The 12,045-nt window shown below is 38.4% G+C and overlaps 2 protein-coding genes across 2 annotated transcripts in view; both read left to right on the top strand.

Moving 5' to 3' along the window:
* Positions 1 to 6,019, top strand: part of LOC102007304 (zinc finger protein 354B) — a gene marked incomplete at its 5' end in the record, with an annotated part of 12,573 nt that extends 6,554 nt beyond the window's left edge. The window contains 1 exon segment of the mRNA XM_005376027.2: positions 3,924 to 6,019. Coding sequence (XP_005376084.2) covers positions 3,924 to 5,506 — 1,583 coding nt within the window.
* Positions 6,020 to 11,876: 5,857 nt separating this feature from the next.
* The window catches only part of Zfp2 (ZFP2 zinc finger protein), a 38,969-nt gene continuing 38,800 nt past the window's right edge, over positions 11,877 to 12,045 (top strand). The window contains 1 exon segment of the mRNA XM_005376030.2: positions 11,877 to 11,950. The gene's annotated coding sequence lies outside the window, so the exon portion shown is untranslated.

Below are 12,045 nucleotides of genomic sequence, written 5' to 3'. Positions count from 1 at the left end.
TCAGGGATCCCTCACTGTGGAGGTGGCATTGTCAGCCTTGAGCTGACCAGGTGAGGGAACAGACCAGAGGACAGAATCCCAGGAACCAGTGCTTGCCAGGAGGTTAAGAAAGAGGAATCTGTGACTGAGCTTGAGTAAAGTGCCCAGTGCAGAGAACAGGAGTGTGACCTTTGAGGATAAGGTCATGCTGTATACTTAGGCAATCTCTGCTGCTAGAGGACTGAGGCTTGCCCTCTGTCCTGTAGCTTGTCTCCTTCATATATGGTGTATAACCTCTTTCCAGGGTCTCAGAGGCCAGCACTGGACATGATGAGATTAGGTCCTGTCCTCATGAGCTTGCGGGCTAGTGCAGAAAACAAGAGTGAACATTCCACACCTGGGTGTTGAAGGACAAATTCTAGTGAGGGCCAGAGGAAAGTCAAAGTGCTGTGAGAACAAAGGAGAGGTAGCAGCAGCCACCACTTTCCTGAGAAAGGGCAGGGATTTGAGCATGTGGAGAATCAACCCAGCCCTGGAAGTGGCAAGGTGTGAGGATTCTGAGATGGATGAAGCCAGTGTCTAGTGAGGAGAAGGGTAGATGAGGCTGCAGAAGACAACAATGGCACTAGGTATCGCCAATCCTATGCCTATCACAGAGTTTGGTCTGAGGATCTGAGAGCTGCACTGGACTGAGCAATCCTACATAACCTGGAGCCAGGCCCAGGTGCCTTCACTACAGAGAGCAGGCTGCGGCTATGTGGGGCACCTGAAGGCATGGAGGAGAGGTGTGGGCTGTGTCAGTTCCACTGTCAGCCACAGCCCCTCATGTGTGGGTCAGGGAGGAGCACAGAACCAGATTACCTTTCCTGGCAGCCCAGGCTTGATCTCAGGTGACAGCATCTGAGATGCCAAGTACAGGCATCTGTTTTGTTAACTTTCATTTGGAAGAAGTACCTAATTGTGTAGCAGCTGCCAGAGGTCAGGGAGGCTACTTGGTGGCAAACAGAATGACAGAATGCAGGCAGCAGGGAAGCCGTTGAGAATTAGGAGGTGGAATTCCGGCTACTAGCCATAGTCTGAGTGTGTGAGAATGAGGAAAAGGAGAGTCTTACCCTGTACCCCATCTTCTGAGCCCCTAAGAGAGGAAAGAAGTGAGTGTTAGACAGATTAGACTGAACAGGAAGTAGGGTTGGGGTCCTGAGCTTTGCAGGGAGAGGCTGGGACCCCTGCTGATGGTGTCAGCTCACTCCTCCTCAGTTCTGGGAGACAGCCCTAAAGGAAAGCCATGATTGGATTACTGACCAACTTTAGGTATGGTGGTTCTATATACTTTTCTTCAGTGTATTTTACTTTCTCTTTCTCAGACACAGTAAATTTAATTATTGTACCTTCACAGTTGCTGATTCTTCTGTCTACTTGATTCTTTGGAAAATCTCAAGTGGAATTTTCCTTTAAATTTCTACTTTTTTTTTCTTTTTTTTTTTTTAGCCTGGGCATTCAACTCAGGACTGTCACACTGAGCTACATTTCCAGCCCATTTTGTTTTTCATTTTGAGACAGGCTCACTAAGTTGCCCAGTAGGGCTCAAACTTTGGGTCCTCTTGCTTGAGTCTCTCAAAGTGCTGAGGTGATGGCCATCCACCACTGAATTTCTATACTTTCATCTGCAGAATTTCTTGTTTCTTTTTATGTTTTCTAATTTTTTATTCATATTTTTACTTCATTCCTAATTTTCATGACTTTTTCTATATCTTCCTTTAGCTCTCTGAGCAGCTTTATGACAGTTGTCTTACTCTTTGTCATATGCCACCACTTGATCTTTCCTCATAAGTGTTTTCTGTTTATTTTTTTCTGCCCAGCTAGCTCAGTCAGTAGAGCATGAGACTCTTATTTATTTTTTTCCTTTGAACTGACCATTCTTTCCCTTAAAAAAAAATTTTCTTATGATTTTTGTTGAAAAGTAGGCATTTTACTGGGTATGTTGGCGTACATCTATAATCGCAGCATTTGGGAGGCTGAGGCAGGAAGATTGCCATTTGTTTGAGTCCAGCCTGGGCTACATAGTGAATTCAAGGCTGGTCTGAACTACTTGGCAAGACCATTTCTTGAAAAAAAAGAAAAGAAAAGAAAAGTAGGCATTTTAATCTTTTACTCCTATTACTCTGGGAGTGAGATTTTCCTCCTTTTCTGGGTCTTCTGGAGTTTCAGTTTTTGGTGTTGTTCATTTAATTTTTGGTTTTGTTTTTCTATAGTTACAGGTGTCTCTTTGCCAGTAATTAGCCTGAGGTATAATCAAAGTTTTTCTCATGCCTTTTTCTGAGCCTTTCTTTAGACAAGTATGATGACTTTCTAAATCCTCCTGTGCTAGGTGCTTTTCAGTGTCCTTATCCTTAAGTGTCTGACTCCCAAAAGTAGAAAGAAAAAAAAGGGTCAGGATTTGTGGAGATTCAGCACTGTTGTTTAAATCCTTTGGAAACTACCTCAGTCAGTGGAGGTTGCAGCAGTGGCATCCTGCCTTTGTGTCTGCACCACCTCTGTGGTACAGTGGCAGTGGGTAGCCAAGCCCTGTTATTTGCAGGACAAAGATCTCTGTAGAATATTAGCAGGATGTTTGCTATGGCACTTCTTGTTGTCTTTATCCCCTGACATTTTTATGACCTTGAATTATTCTATCCAACAATATGAGAGATCATTCCATTTGTTTGTGTATAGTTTAATGTCATTCAAAATGCTCATAACATTTTTCTCATGTAGGTTTTCCATATTTTTTTGAGACAGAGTCTCCCTATGAACAAGTTGGCCTTGAACTCCAAATGTAGCCCATGCTGGCCTCAAACTTGTGATGATCCTCCTGCCTAAGCCCAAATGCTGGGATTACAGGCGTGTGCCACTATGCCTAGCCTTCATATTTCTTGCAGATGTGCTCCTCTCTTTGTAAATGATGGCTATTGATTTTGCTGTGTCTATTACTTCAGTGAATCATTGATTTCCTGGGATTTTTTATATATAGTATAATACCAGCAAATACAGCTAGTTATACTTCCTCATTGTTCATCTTTAAGTCTCTAGTTGGTTTCTTTTATCTAACTGCATTTGTATTAATGCTTTTAGTACACTGTTGAGTAGTAGGGAAAATAATGAATACCTTTGCTTTGTCCTTGAGCATAGTGGAAATACATCTAGTACTTCTTCACTATGTAAGATACTAGTTTAAGTTCTAAGGTGTATAAATTATACCATTTTGTGGAAGTATTCCTCATTTCCTATTTTCTTAAGTGTTTTTGTTGTCTGCAGTGCTGAATTTTGCTGCAGCCTCTCTTAAGATAAATTTTTTCTTTACATATAGTGTAGTTATGTGCTGTATGATTTTCATCAATGACAGACTGCATCTACAACAGTGGTCTTATAAGATTTTAGTGGAGCTGAAAGTTTCCTATATAATGTAACTGTGTGTTGTAAAAGTGCTATAATAAGAAGAGGGTCATGAATTGCTGGAGCTCAGAGTCAGGAAGTAGTGCACAGAGAAGGTAATATGGAAATGAATCTGAAGACTGTGGAGGAGCTTGTTAGGTAGGAAACAAAGGCAAGACATTCAAAAATGGAAATAATTTAAAAATGAATCAGTTGATGAGTCAGTCTTAGGCTTTGGGTACCAGACTACATTTCTCAATTCATACTTCTCTAATTCCTCTTTTCACTGCACTGATCATTCTTACCATGCTCATGCTTCTTAAATATGCTTGTTTTATTCTTCGTTCACTCTAGTAGTACAACCATTGCTCATTATCATTTAATTATTGTTTTCCTATTTTTTCGATGCTACCATATTCTATACAAACCCTTATTCTATCGCAAACCCTTATTTAGATATCAAATACCCCTTCTATGAATTTAGTCTCCCCTAATCACACCAATCATTAGCAATTGTTTTTTCCTTCCTCCAGGATATAAAAGCAGTCTTCAAAGGACAAAGACTACTCAAACGAAAGACTTATCACTTCAGGGGCTAAGGAAGAAGAGACTAAAAAAAGATGAACCCTGGGATTTTATACCAGAAAAACCCTGCATATCTGAAGACAGATTTAAAAAACGGGACAAAAATGAAAGTTTGCAAATAATTTCAATAACCCATATGAAAATCCTTGCTTTAGATGAATGCCATAACAATTTTGAATTTGGCCAAAACTTTAGTTTGAAATCAGTTGTTGTTAAGACACAAAGGATTGCTAGAGACAAAATACCTTTAAAATATGAAGTAGAAAGAAATAGCTTCAAGCAGAATTCAAATTCATTTAACCAACCAAAAATCAAAATAGCAGAAAAACGCTATAAATGTCGAACATGTGAAAAAGCTTTTATTCACAATTCATCCCTCCGTAAACATGAGAAAAACCATAGTGGAGAAAAATTATTTAAGTGTAGAGAATGTTCAAAAGCCTTTAGCCAAAGTTCAGCTCTTATTCAACATCAAAGAACTCATACTGGAGAGAAGCCCTACATATGTAAAGAATGTGGGAAAGCCTTCAGCCATAGTGCATCCCTTTGTAAGCACCTTAGAACCCACACTGTGGAGAAATCCTATAGATGTAAAGAATGTGGTAAATCCTTTAGCAGAAGATCTGGCCTTTTTATACATCAAAAAATCCATGCTCAAGAAAATCCCCATAAATATAATCCAGGCAGGAAGCCATCCAGTTGTACTACTTCCCTTCCAGGAGGTCAGAGACTTCATCTCAGAAAAAAATCCTACTTATGTAATGAGTGTGGTAACACTTTTAAGTCCAGCTCATCTCTTCGTTATCATCAGAGAATTCACACTGGAGAGAAGCCTTTCAAATGCAGTGAATGTGGGAGAGCCTTCAGTCAGAGTGCATCACTCATTCAACATGAACGAATTCACACTGGAGAAAAGCCCTACAGGTGTAATGAATGTGGAAAAGGCTTCACTTCTATCTCACGGCTCAACAGACATCGAATAATTCATACGGGAGAGAAACTGTATAATTGCACTGAATGTGGCAAAGCCTTAAGTTCCCATTCAACCCTTATTATTCATGAGAGAATTCATACTGGAGAGAAACCATGTAAATGTAAGGTATGTGGGAAAGCCTTCAGACAAAGTTCAGCTCTCATTCAACATCAGAGAATGCATACTGGTGAAAGGCCCTATAAGTGTAGTGATTGTGGGAAAACGTTCAGATGTAACTCATCCCTTAGTAATCATCAAAGAATTCACACTGGAGAGAAACCTTATCAATGTCTAGAATGTGGGATGTCATTTGGGCAAAGTGCTGCTCTTACTCAACATCAGAGGATTCATACAGGAGAGAAACCCTTTAAATGTAGTACATGTGGGAAAACGTTTAGACAAAGCTCCTCACTTATTGCACATCAAAGAATTCATACTGGAGAAAAGCCCTATGAATGTAATGCATGTGGGAAACTTTTCAGCCAGAGGTCATCTCTTACTAATCATCATAAAATTCATATTGACTCAGACTTTTTGAAAGCAGATTTACATGTGTGAAAGCCTTAAACCAAAGTTTATCAGTGAATAGGTACTTGAGATTGATTTACTAAATGTAATGAATATTAGGAAACTTAATTTAGTCCTCATCAGATATTAATTTCCAAGGATAAACCTTGCGTATGTAATAATTACGGTAAAAAATTTTATACCTATTAGTCACTTTTTACAGCATCCTAAGACAGACACCTCATAGATGCAGATATTGCCACTGGCCATTTATAAGATGAAATATGGGTTTTTCCTGTCTTTATCAGCATTATATAGTATTTGCATTATGTAAACTTGAGGAAAGTTGGTGTTCAGGGTTGCTAGATTTCTCAGAAAACAACTGTATGAGCTGCTAGCATATTTATTGGAGCTAATTTAGTAACAAATGAGTACATGCATTTTTAGAGCACAGGACCAAATAAAAGACAAACAAACTGCAAGCTACCTCAGTGTCTGGAGTTTACCTTTTCCTAACCTATTGTCAAACTTTTTGCATGGTTTTCATTAAAAAGGAGAAAAAAATGTTTGTTATCTTCCTTTTTGTTCTGTTAAATGATATCCCAGGGTCTCCCACACTTTCTAAACAATTCTTAATTTTGTTCTCAAAATTTTATTGAAGCCATTCATTAGAAAACCATAATGATGCTCCGAATAGTAGTATTAGATAATTCAAACAAAACTTTTGTATTGATTAGCCAATCACTTCAAAAGTAAAGCTATAGTTTTATAGTTGGTTGTAAGATAAATCCTGATAATTTTTTTAAAATAGCACATGACAAAGTCTTTAAAAAGGAATCAATCAGTGATTAAAACCTTATTTTTTTCACTTAAGGTTTTATAGGTTTGGAAAATTTTAGACTGCAAAGTGACCTTTAAAACCAGCTTACTCAGTAAATGTGTGCTTAGGCCTACATTTGGGCCAGATTCTACCCTGGGCACTAGAACTTGTATGAAGAAAGAAACGGCCCATATTCAAATATTAAATGAAAGAGATGGGCAAGTGGGAGTTAAAATGAATAGTGGGTGATAAAAATTAATGTGGTTTTCATGGAGAAAATAGGTCTAATTTATGATGATTCTATGTAGTGGGACAAGAGGGATTTTTACAGGAGGCAGAAAGAAGGCATGAGACTTAACCATGGAATTCTGGAAGAACCAGATGTGATAGTCCAGAGACAGTGATACCTAAGACATTTTAGGAGAATAACTGAAATTCTTCAAGAGTGAGAGACATGTTCTAAATAGGTGAAACCACATATGCAAAGATGTAGGTGGATGGGTGACAGCATGGCACATTTGTAGAAAATCTTGTGAGAAATAATGAGCATGGTATGTGAAGCTATAGGAGGCAAAGGCTAGGTAACAAAGGGTCTTTCTATACTAAGGAATTTGAATTTCATTGTGAAGTGTATAGTGTCAATTAGAAATTGTTAGTAACAATAAAAATGTTTTGTGATATCAAAGATGGCATAAACCTGCAAGCCTGGCCTGTTGACATTTTCTCTCTGGTAGAAAAAAGATAGCATTTGTAAGATGTTAAACATAGCACTCGATATTTGGGTGCTTAAAAATAACAAGATGAGTTTAAATATGCTTTAGAAAAATTTTTAAAGGAAGCATGGCTCTGAGTTGTTATATAGTTATTTAATTAAAAATGCTCTACTTTTATACTTGTATGTTTGAAATCTGGTAGGAGGAGATACTTAAGGAGAGAATTTGTTGATGAATTAAAGTTTTAAAGCTACTCAGGGTGGGAGAAAAATAATGCTTTAAAGAGTGGTAAGTCTCAGCTGGGTGTGGTATGCAGACCTCTGATCCTAGTACTCAGGAGGCTAAGACAGGAAGATCACCATGAGTTTGTGGCCAGCCAGGGCTACAAAGTGAGTTCAAGGCAAGCCTGAACTGCATAGTGAAACCCTGTCTCAAAAAGACCAAAAAAAAAAAAAAGACAGAGTGATAAGTCTCAAAACTAAAATGTAGTGGTTGACCAGGTATATGAAGATCAATAGAAAGGCCTTCTATATAGGGGGACAAGCTTATGTAGTGTTATGAAGACAGAGGATATGATGCTCACTGTAGTGAGAATCATTGGAAATAATATTTTTTAACTTTATTTTCCATTATTACTAGTATATAGATATACAGTTGATTTTTGTATAGTAGCCTGGTATCTAGCAACCTTGTTAAACTCAATTATTTCTAACAGCTTGTTTGTAGATGCTTTTGGATTTTCTGCATACACAATCATATTATATATAAAAAAGTGACCATTTTAGTTTTCCTTTTCCAATCATATCTTTTCTTACACTGTAATCCTGTATAACATGGGCCAGTACAATGTTGAGTAGAAATGATACCACTGAATATTGATCCATTTAATCTGAAACTAACTTTGTTGGTGGATATTTGTCAAAATTTTCTTGTGTTCTTTGTGTGTTACGAATTTTTTCTTATGAGAATAGTATTTTTGTCATATCCATTTTCTGCATTGATTGAAATTATATTTTCACTATTTTAATAGAGAATTGCATTATTTTAATTTTGACATTGCATATCTGAAATCAGTCCTACTAGGTCATAATGTATCAACATGCAAGTGTATGTATGTGTAAGATTAGGTTTCTTACTTAATAGAAACCTGCTTAAAGTGGCCAGGATTGTCCTCTAAGAATTTAGAGTAGAAAGAAATTTTTTTCATCCAAATTTGAAGGATCCATGGAATAGTAATATTGGGAAAGGGAGGAGAAGACAAGGCCAAGAGTAGCGCAGGAGCAAAAGGCTCAGAGGAAGACAGAGTCCAACATCTATAGGAACTAGTAAGGAGATTGGTCTTGCTGATATAGATGAAAGAAAATTAATTGAAATGAAAGCTAGAGTTCAGCTGTCAGAGACTTTGAATGATCTTTGTAGTGTAAGGCTGTTGGAGTTTGATTCTGAAGATACTAATATATATTTCTGAAGAGTGGGTAACCAATTTGAAGACTGTTTTAGGAGGAATGTTTGATGAAGCAGACAGTTCAAAGATGATTTGTGAATTTCTGGCTTGAGAAATTGATGGAAGGATTGATTCTTGGGGATAGGAGTTTGGCAGTCTATAAAAAGTATTCCTTAAAAAAAGAAGAAGAAGGGCTGGGGATATAGCTCAGCAGCACAAATGCCTGCCTGGCTAGCACAAGGTCCTGAGTTCGATTCCCAGTACCAAAAAAAAAAAAAAGTATTCCTAGTGAGAGGGAAAAAGAGGCCAGTTCTATTCCTAGTGTCCTGTAATTGTCCTGGTAGTTTGCTGAACACCATCAATAGCAAAATTCTTAATTACATCTGACATATTTATACTTTTCAAAGTCAGAGTATAATTAGTCTTTCAAAATCAGAAAATATAATTACATTAGTACACTGGCCAGTCTGTCTGAGGTTATAAAATATAATTGTTTCATTAGTACCACTTAAAAATACAACTTTCAATGAGAACATTGAACATAGTCAAGAGATCTATTTTCAAGTCCCCATTTGGTTTCGAGTTACACAGTCTCTGACTTTTTCAACTCCAGAATTCCACCATATCATTTAATATCCTGCTTTATGGTTCTTAAGGATCAACTCAAAATTTGAAATGTTCATCATATGCATTTGTGTAAAGAAACATCAAGATGAGTTGAGAACAAACAGTACAAAGAAATATTCTTTACATTACGTTATCAGTAACAATATTGCTATATATGAGTATTGTTGGATAAAATAATTATGCATTAAGTTTTTAATCTAAAAGTCATTGTTTTATAAAATGGAGCAGACAAATGTATGTTTTCCTATTTCTTTTACTAAATACATATAAAAATCCCTTTGTATATAAAATAAACATAAAATTTTAGTGATTCTTTTTGCTTTATATATCCCGGACTTCAATCTGAAAAAATTGTGATTCCAGAAACACCAATGGGCAGAGAAAAAGCCCCAACAAAGCTTCCTTTCTGTACCCACATGACCAAGAAAGGCGCAGCTACCAAGAGCAGAAGCATTTAGAAAATAACCACTCTACTTCAGCCAAATAACAGAAAAAGATGATCCTATCACTACACACACCAGAAAAGACCACAGGGAAAGCCTAGACTTCCACTTTGCAAGACTGTAAAGATGGGCCATAAAGATCCAGCTGGATAATATTTGAGCAGGCCACGAAGTAGGATATTCATCCACACTGGCTGGTTATGGGAATCTGCTGCATCCTACCAAGAATAGTGAAGACTACATGGGGATCCTAGATTTCTGAACCTTTACCCAGTAAGAAGACAGCATCTCTCTTCTTTCCTGCTAGGACAGTCTCAGTGAAGGCTGACTGCATAGAACCTTTACTACTGTCCAGCTGTAACGAGGCTACATTTCAACCCTATGGTGTCATTTCAGACAAAAAGGAATGGCAAAAACCAGCACTCTTGCTTCTCCAAGTCATAGTAGGACCCAGTAAGAAGCTATATCAAGAAATAAACTTTTGCCTCTCCAGGTATCAGGCCAAGTGAAAGACCTGGACATCTACCCATCTGGCCACAATTAAGTGGCACCTTCTCTGCCTCTGCTGGGATAGTGTCAAAGCAAAGCAGATAGAAGATTCAAGTAAAATCCATTATTTCATTATATAATACTAAAAATGTTCAGGTTTACTGAAAGATAGTCATCATACCAAGGACCAGGAAGATCATCTAAATAAAATTAAAAACTAGATACAAGTTAGTGACCATGTTAATATTATCCGACAGACTAATGCTGATAAAGTATAAAATACATGAGAAATTATGAAAATGCTTGAAACCAATTAAAAAGTCTCAGTGAAGTAACTCAAAGTCTTAAAAAGTAAATTAAAGGGATAAAAACAAATGGAAATTTTAGAACTGAAGAAGTACAATAACCATAATTTTGAAATTCACTGCATAGACTCACAGAAGAGCTGAATGGACAGGGAAGTATCAGTGGATTTGAAGATTGAACAATAGAAATTAATTTTAGAGAAAAAAACATTTAAAAAAGAGAAGATTCAGGAACCAGAGAGAGTATAATAAAAGTATATACATTTTTGTCATCAGAGTTCAGAAGGGAAAAAGCATAAAATGTTTTTGAAGCATTATGGATGAAAAATTTAGCGAAAGGTATAAACCTGTAGATTCAAGAAATTGAGCAAATTCCCAAGAGCATAAACCCAAAGATACCTACACCAAAACACATCATAGTAAAACTTCTGAAAACTAAAGTTAAAGGAAAAATTTGGAAATATGTGAGAGAGTGAAATGACACCTTATTCAACATACCCTGAAGGGCAGTCTTATCCCTGGTCCCTTCCCCTCTGGGCCTTCCACTTTCTGTTTCCTGGTATCCATGAGTTCGGCAGCCTTTCTCCACCATACCCTAACACCATGATGTGTCTGCTTTGTAGCCAGCTACCATAGATCAGGCCTCTAAAATCATGAGCCAAAATAAACCTTTTCTCCTTTAAGATACAGGTGTCTGGTATTTTCTTCCAGGAACAGGAAACTGACGAGAACAAGGTGAGAGTGACCTTCCTGCCTCTGCTATTTTCTCAAATGCCAAGGTGTCATATTTTGGGGATAGTGTCACCTGAACCTCAGCAATGGGTACTGGGAGAGTGTGAGGAACAACTCAGACTGTCACAGTAAAAAATAAAAAATATTTTTTTAAAAGGCAGAACAAAAGAAAAAGACAAAACTGGCTTCTGCAGTGAGTGGCACATGTAGAGCAACTTGTTGGCTCTTTGTGCGGAATCAACATCAAGATATTTTGGAAGCACAATGGTTCTTAGATCTTTGATCCCCGCAGCCTTACTCATCGTAAAAAACATGGAGAAAAAAACAGACAGAGGAAATTAGCAATTAATCTTAGAAAACCAAATGTTACAATTGAAGATACCATACTGCTGTGCCCCTAAATGTCACACACTTCAAGTTCCAAAGTGGCAGATGGAATTGAAACTACCTGAATGTAGGACAAACATTTAATGGAGAGAGATTTTGCTATCTTTCTATACTGTGGTAATTTTGAAGAACTAAGAGCATCTCCTGACACTGACCTAAATACCCACCACATCTGATGTATCACAACCTTATCTCCTTAGGCTCGCGTCCCAAGGAGTGGATGAGAGGCTCCTCATTTCAGATGACGAAAAGCAACGCTTACGGAAGATTATCTGCCCCATCCACTGTCCCAAGGCCTCTAAAGAGGGGCAGTAGTAACAGGAAGGTGGCCACTCAGATCGGCTCGCCGCTGTACACCTGGAGCCATGGCGGGAACCTTACCGCCAGCAGCTGCCCCCACTTTTCTGCCCCTGCGGCCCGCACCTGCGCACTCGGACTTCCGCGCCGCAGCCCCGCAGCTTGGTGGGAAATGTAGTCCGACGCGCCGGGTGCGGCTCCGTCCCGCGGCGAGTCCCGCGGGCTCCTTCGGCGGGAGGTGAGTGTGGCGCTCGGGACTCCCGGGCGGCGGGTCTCGCAGGCTCCCTCAGGAGGCGCAGGACGGCGGGGTGCCGCCTCTTTGGCCCGGGGGGC

Source organism: Chinchilla lanigera, unplaced genomic scaffold, assembly GCF_000276665.1.
Source record: "Chinchilla lanigera isolate Chin_1 unplaced genomic scaffold, ChiLan1.0 scaffold00007, whole genome shotgun sequence".
NCBI lineage: Eukaryota > Metazoa > Chordata > Mammalia > Rodentia > Chinchillidae > Chinchilla > Chinchilla lanigera.
The sequence above is the reverse complement of the archived record's forward strand: the minus strand, read 5'-3'. Positions and strand labels throughout refer to the sequence as shown.